Here is a 7,500-nt window from a genome sequence, read left to right as displayed (position 1 = left end):
GTACCTGAGGAGATCCGAAAGTTCGTCGAGATTACCATTGGCAGTGTTAGTGGTACCCGTATTGACACCTTTAGCGTTGTTGTAATTGTTGTTTGGCTGATGATGATTTATAGATAATGTTAAATTTGTCGTTGGATTGACAACGACATTCGCGTTAACCGTCGTCTTCGAGACATTATTGTAATTCTGTTGTTGGGTCTGATTAGCGTTTTCCTCTTTACGACAATGATTCCTACTTGCCGACCTTGAGACATTGTAATTATTGTGATTATAATTGTCCTCCCTATCGTGAATATCGAGATTTTGCAATCTGGCCATATTGTGTCTATAATGTTGCTGCTGCTGTTGTTGTTGTTGTTGTTGTTGCTGTTGTTGTTGCTGTTGTTGTTGTTGTTGTTGTTGCTGCTGCTGTTGCTGCTGCTGCTGATGATGATGATGATGGTGATGGTGATGATGAGAGATACTGTTCAAATTGCTCGGCTGATTGTTTTGCGTTAACGTTATATTGTAATTCGAATCTTTGAGATTGCTGTGACTTTCGGAACGCGTCGGACTGGATGGATGTGTTTGGCAATGATTGACATTAGCCAGACTGGCGCTGGCTGTTAATCTGTAACCAGAACCGGCACGGGTTTGGATGATCGGCCTGTGTTGACGTACAATCGGCGTCGGTGAACGAGATACAAACGCCGCTGGCTCTAATGGATAATCGTCCGTATTGATTTGTAATTGCAATTTCCCGTTGTTAGCCATATAAGCGTTTCGAGGAAGAGTGGCCGCTCTTACGACGTTAGGGCTACGCGAACTGTTATGACCCAGAGTGTTGGATTGCAACAATTCGTTGCTGTCTCTTATCGTACCATTCAGAGTACTATGATTGCTTAACGTAGACGTTGCCGAGACCGAGAGATTCGTGTTGCTGTTGGCAATCGTTGGATCGTTATAACGGAATATATTGTTTTGTAAATTTTGATAACGATGGGTAGCTGGCACAGGACTAGGTCCAGGTTGATCCAATGCCAAAGAAATCCTATCGAGAATTTCTAACAATTTGGTAGGTGGTGACGATTGCGAGGACGATGCCATTGCCGCAACGCTTTCTCTTAATAATGCATGAAGGAGAGACAATTGTTTTCCTAGGTCAATATAACCGTCGAATTCCAACGAGTTGTTTGCCGGTGCGTCTTTTGGTAATGGACTCTGTAAAAAAGGAGAAAAAAAAAATAAAAAAAAAGAAAAACAATTAAAATTGAAATTTGTTTAATAACATTAACTTACACCTCCCCTCCCAACTTACTCTCATTGTTGATCGCTTGGATCTCTTAACAGGAAAAAAAAAAAAAAAGAAAAAAAAAAAAAAGGACACTCACGCTTATTAGTTGCAGAAAATTCTTCATGGACGGTGCTTCTCGTTCCAAAAGATCATTCATGAACTCCATGAAATTTTCCTTTCCCTGAAATCTCGTGAAGTTCGCCAATGTCTGTAGGGTCTTCGCTACCAGGGTCAGATTTCTCGCTGCTTTCTCGTTCGGATATTCTACGTTAAAAAGGGAGAAGAAACGAAATTAAAAGATATAAAGAGAGATATAAAAAAAAAAAAACAAAACAAAAAAAAAGAAAAAAGAAAGAAACGATCGATAATATAAAAATCGATGCGCACGAAAGTGTAATTTCTCTTTTTTTCTTTCTTTCTTTTTCTTCTTTGAAAATTTTTCAACGAACGAAATACTCACCGTGTGTGATGTTGAAAAGAGACGGACTGAGAATGGCAGGACAGAGAAATCTTAAGAAGATAGAAGCAGATATTAAATTATCTGCTATATCCTCCCTGCACATATCGGCTAAACGCTCGCGGAAAATGCGAAAGCATTCACGCAATTCAAGAGGAAAATGCGCGTGACTGGCCAATATCCTACTCCAGGCCAATTCTACCGCATTACGTAGATTTTGTTGTTGTTTATGTAATGCGGCTACAGAGGCGACCTTGAGTGGATCCACCTCACAGTCTCCACCTTCTACGGCACCTCTTACTACAGCCCCAAGTGTCTCCTGTAGGTACCTATCGCCTGTTAACTTCAAATATGCCTCCATTGCCTTAGTAGCCAAAGAATTTCCGCGGAATGTTAGCCTTTCATCGTCTGAAAAAAAAAAAAAAAAAAACAAGAATTATTATATTCCAAAAATAAATATATTCATAAATAATTAAATATGCATTTGTGTGTTTGTGTGTGTGTGTGTATGTGTGTGTGTGTACGTGTCTGTGTATATGTATATTTAATATCAATTTAATTTGATGAATTTAATATAAAAAAAAAATATTGATCCAACGGCACACGTCAAATATTTTTATTTTCTTTTCTCTTCTGAAAAAGAAAAGAATAAAACAGAAAATTGTATAAAAACAAAATTTTTAGAAAATAAACGAAATCATTTTTTTTCAACGCGCGTTAGATCAAAATTTTGTTAGATCTTGTTTAATATATACATATATATATATATAAAATGTATGTATATATGTATGTATGTATGTGGGACAAGTTATGTAAATATATCATTATATAAAGAAGATGAAAAAAAAAAAAAGTAAATATCAACCTATTCTATGAATGTCCATCATAACGAGATCCGCTAAGAATTGCGGTGCTTTTTTCTCGCGTTGCATAACGGCTACCAAGGCAGTCGCAATATCTTCCTTCGCCTTGACGCCGATTACCGGTTCGAGTTTCTCGCAGAGGGACGCGTAATCGGTCTTCAAGTATTCCAGGAACTCCTGGTAAACCTGAACCGGCAGTATGTCGACCGACTGGAAACGACATTTTACCCTGAGTGCTGGTGGATCCTTTAAAGGACCTTTGTCGCCTACCACTGGGTACCATTTTTCTGTCAGATAACGAGATGTTACGTTGTGAACTGGTATGCTGACCGAACCTGAAATTAATAAAAACAGAATTAAAGAGAAAAAAAGAAAGAGAAAAATAAATAAGTCAATAAATAAATAAATAAATAAATAAATAATAATGAAATAAGAAGACAAGTATATAAATAACCAAGTTTTATTATCGATTATTATTATTATTATTATTATTATTATTATTGTTAAAACGGAAAAGGTATAGATAAGATGAAATAATATCAGGACTTACCAATTAGAACGTTTTTGTCTCTTTTCTTTTTCCTGTCGGCCTCTCTATATAAATTAACTTGAATCGTATTGACAGATGGAAGATGATGAAAATCAAAGTGTTCACCCCAAAAGCACAAATCTGCTTTAAGCTTGGCAGTTGTTCGTGCATAAAGCGTACTGTCGAGACAGACCTCGCAGAAATAACGTTTCTTAGCCGGGACACCTTTGGCTTCGAGTAACCAAATTTGTAAGGAATTGTCCGTCCTTCTAGTTTGTTCCGCATCCGGTTGTACCGACTTCCTCAAACTATTTTTTTTTTACAAGATAATCGATAATATATCATTTAGACAGTGTCAAGAGATATTCTTAAGTAAGGACATTCGAATGATAATATATAATAAAAAGAAAATTTGATAAGATAATTTTAATGACAAAGAGATAAAGGGAAACTAACGAATGAATAAACAAATAAAAAAAAACGAACAAACAAACAAACAAAAAATATATATATATATATATAAAACCTGTGTAACCACTGGTCCCGTTCGTGTGCCGTTCTACAACTGAAATACTTTGGTGCACCGGTACTGGGTGTGACCTGGAAGCAATGAGGTCTACCAAGGAGGCTCGGATGAAGCGGCGTCACAGCAGCGAGGTCCATCGAGGTCACGGCCTGCCCGCAAAGGAGGGATTCGTGCGAACGACAACCCCGTAGACCGGCGCCACGTTGTTTTTGTCGTTCGAGCTTAGTCACGCTCTTCGTCCTTTTTAAAGGATTCGATCGGAACGATCTCTTTGAGAAGAAGTTCTGAAAAAATTAGAAGAGCAAACAAAAAATGAAATGATAATGAATAAGAATATAAAGTAAACAAATAAGAAGAAACCAAAAAAAAAAAAAAAAGTATACGTTTTATTACACCGTATTTTAAGCAAAGATAATTACTTCGACTTATCGATGGAATTTATATTAGAAGAAGAAAAAGAAAAAAAAAAAAAAAAAAACATTATATTACAAATAAAACAAAATTATCTTCTTACCAACTATTTATATCTATTCTTTTTTTTTTCTTTTATTTATTTAATTTTCTTACTTTTAATAAATATATATATATTTATTAAATATATATATATTTAATAATATTTGATATGATTACTTTTCGATATGATCGACGATCTCTTAGTCAATTTTGAAAACTGCTTATCACAGAGAAACGTAAAGATTTCATAAAAGTTTTGATAGGAGATACGATGATAGGTATCCGGAAGTGAGCAATTTCGATTTTGTACGTATTCGTTCCGCGAGCGAAAATCGTCGACTGGAATATCCTGGCACCAAACGATATCGAGAATCTTTAGTGACATTGCTCGGGTGAAAGGTATTTCCAATGCTTGATATTCGAAGGCTTCTGCACGTGCAGAAGCGACCAGTGACGTACATACCAAATGAACATCTCTCACATTTCGTCTTATTCACGAATCTTCGATCTAGGATTCCTCTTGCTACGATAGCAAATTTTTTTCGTTAAAAAAAACAAAAAAAAAACAAAAAAAAAAACAAAAAAAAAACTTGTCTACAAAAACTGTCAATGAGAGTTCAACGACAGCACTTGGGGATGAGAAGGGGTGGGGGGAGGGAGGGTAGAGGGGGAGGATTTGTAATGTATTTTGAGATTTTTATTTTTTTTTAGCAATATTTAAAGCGTCGATGAATCATTAAAAAAAAAAAAAAAAAAAAAAAAAAAAAAAAAAAAAACAAACAAAAACAAAAAAAGGGTAAATCGAACGATTTATCAAACACCAACGACGACATTTTCATCCGATCTTTCTTTTTTCTTTTTCGAAATATATAAATAATTATTTTTACATAGTTCCTTTTTTATTTCTTCTTTATTTCGATATTTCGATACACACACACACACACACATATACCTATATATATATATATTTTTTTTTTTTTCTTTTTTTCTTTTTTCGTTCTTTTGTTCAAGGAAATTTATTTACCCTGCCGGAGAAATAGTTGATGATCATGTTGACGACCTTGTCGTCCTCGTTCTCCTCGACAGCTTTCACGCACATTTTTCTTTTCTTCATGAACGCGCGAATAATAAAGACACTCCTTTTCGTCGTGTTCAAGTTAGAACGAACGACGATACGTGAGAAAGTTCGGCAGATGTTCTCGTCTACGTTTCTACTACATCCCAAAGGTGTACATTTACGTGGAAAATCGTTAAATTTCTTTTCACCATCTTGTTCCATTCACGAAAAAAATAGGAACTAATTTTTCCAACGTAAAAATTCTTTTCATCGTATTTATTTATTTATTTATTTATTTATTTGTATACTTTTCTTATTTCTTTTCTATTTTTAATATTCGACGCAACGTGATGCAACTCCTGTTCTTTAATTTTTTATACGTATTTTTCAACTCCCTTTAAAATTCACCAAATATTTCTTCGAGTTATTCTAATGCACCATATTTTTGTTTTTGTTTTCTTGTTCTTTTTTTTTTTTGTTTGTTTTTTTTTTTTTTCCTTTTAGTCCACACTACAAATAATTAATAACACACGCGTACACGCATCGAGCAACGACGTATCATCTCTGATTTAATACTAACAACAAAACTTCACTCTCTGCAAAGAAAGAGAGAGATAGAGAGATAGAGAGATAGAAAGAAAGAGAAAGAGGGAGAGAGAGAGAGAGAGAGAGAGAGAGAGAGAGAGAGAGAGAAAAATACGAAGTTAAACTTATCGTCGCAATCGCATCGATACTGACTCACATCGATAAAAGATTTATTATACCAATCTTTCGAAAATGATTTATCCAACAAAAACACTCCGACGTACAATGAAATGAAATTGTTTCTTTTTCTTTTTTTTTTTTTTAACGTACGTATAATATATTCTTTATTATTTAACACATTGAGAAATATTTGATTTGAATGTCAATTGGATTCGAGAGAGCTCTCAAGTTCTTTTCCCCCGGACGAACTGCGAACTTCTTTCTGGTCTATTCGTCTCTTTCTCGACGTAGTAAAATCTCCCGCCTTATCGTGCACGTGTACGTACGAGCGATAAAAAGTCTCTTCTCTCTTTCTCTCTCTCGTTTTCTCTTTCTGTCTTCTTCTTTCTTTCTCTTATTTCAATGTCAGAACGCACACACGAGAGAGAGAGAGAGAGAGAGAGAGAGAGAGAGAGAGAGAAATAGAGAAGGATAGAGCTCGTTAATCGCAATTACGTGTCATGGAATTTCGTCGTATCCTTAACGTAAGCATGGAAAATTAATTAATGGAAATTTATCTCCGAAAATAGATATGGAGATCAGTTTTATTCGAAAAAAAAAAAAAAAAAAAAAAAAAAAAAAAAAAAAAAAAAAATTAATTATGAGAAAATTTATGAAAGAAAAAAAGAAAAAGAAAAAAAAAACAAACAAACAAAATAAATAAATATTTGACTTTAACGTTTACAAATTTTGTTTCGAGTAGAGAAATTTTGTTTCGAGTGGAAGAAAAATTAGAAGTAAATTTTTCGAGGATATTTAAAATAAGATCGGTCTCAACGTTTCTTCGGATATCGCTGCTTTTTCTCAGGTATCCCTCTTTGAATTTGGTAGAAGAAGAAGGACGGGGGGGGGGGATTGGGGTAAGGTTGGGAATAAGACGACGAGGACGACGAGGACGACGATGATCAAGGGGGACCGAAACCTTGGTGATTTAAACTATGGTAAGGGCTTTAAATCCGTACGGCCTTACGATTGGTAGATATTTTTTTTTCACAAGATCATCTTAAAATATATACGTCTCTAACGTCTAACGTCTAACATCTAACGTCTTCAATTCATATAAATTTTGATTATTATCTTTCGTTTCAACGAAGTCAGTAGTCGACAGATTGAAAGGAAACTTTTGCGTATGAGTGTACGTTTATATGTAAGTTTTACATCGAGAAATACGTACGAAACGCGGAACAATTGACTTGTTAATGCAATTCAAATTACACAAAATTAAAGTAAAACTTCCGACGTCTTTCTAATCGATTACGTTGCTTTCACAAGAAATATTATTATAAAATATTATAGAAATATTATTATCACCATCACAATTGAGCCGATAAAGTCGTAGATAAATTCTTAAGTAAAAAAAAAAAAAAAAAAAAAAAAAAAAAAAAAAAAAAAAAAAAAAGTACAAACAAATATAACATAGAATATAATTGCGAAATAAAGATTCCTTTCATTTCTCTATTTCGGTATGTTCGAAACTCGAATTAAAAAGAATTATTTTCACTTTTGTAATGATGACGATGATAACACGTCACATACTTTTACAGAGAAAAAAAAAAAAGGAAACACGCACAGAAATAACAACAACAACAACAACAATA

The 7,500-nt window shown here is 34.2% G+C and overlaps 1 protein-coding gene across 6 annotated transcripts in view; it reads right to left on the bottom strand.

The window, feature by feature from the left end:
* LOC124951978 (ras GTPase-activating protein raskol) overlaps window positions 1-7,500 on the bottom strand; it is a 45,471-nt gene that overhangs the window by 5,292 nt on the left and 32,679 nt on the right. For all 6 annotated transcript variants that reach the window (XR_007101780.1, XR_007101781.1, XM_047501148.1 and 3 more), the window contains exons 3-8: window positions 3,649-3,932; window positions 3,144-3,430; window positions 2,596-2,928; window positions 1,734-2,138; window positions 1,371-1,537; window positions 1-1,200 (exon numbers count right to left, since the gene is read on the bottom strand). The exon at window positions 1-1,200 is cut by the window's left edge and continues 543 nt beyond it. Coding sequence is in view for 4 of the 6 variants with exons in the window: in XM_047501148.1 (XP_047357104.1) it covers window positions 1-1,200; window positions 1,371-1,537; window positions 1,734-2,138; window positions 2,596-2,928; window positions 3,144-3,430; window positions 3,649-3,932 (2,676 nt within the window). In the remaining 2 variants the exon portion in view is untranslated. The remainder of the gene's footprint in view (window positions 1,201-1,370; window positions 1,538-1,733; window positions 2,139-2,595; window positions 2,929-3,143; window positions 3,431-3,648; window positions 3,933-7,500) is intronic.

Source organism: Vespa velutina, chromosome 10 (assembly GCF_912470025.1).
Source record: "Vespa velutina chromosome 10, iVesVel2.1, whole genome shotgun sequence".
Taxonomy (NCBI): Eukaryota; Metazoa; Arthropoda; class Insecta; order Hymenoptera; family Vespidae; genus Vespa; species Vespa velutina.
This window is presented reverse-complemented; position numbering and strand designations above follow the sequence as displayed.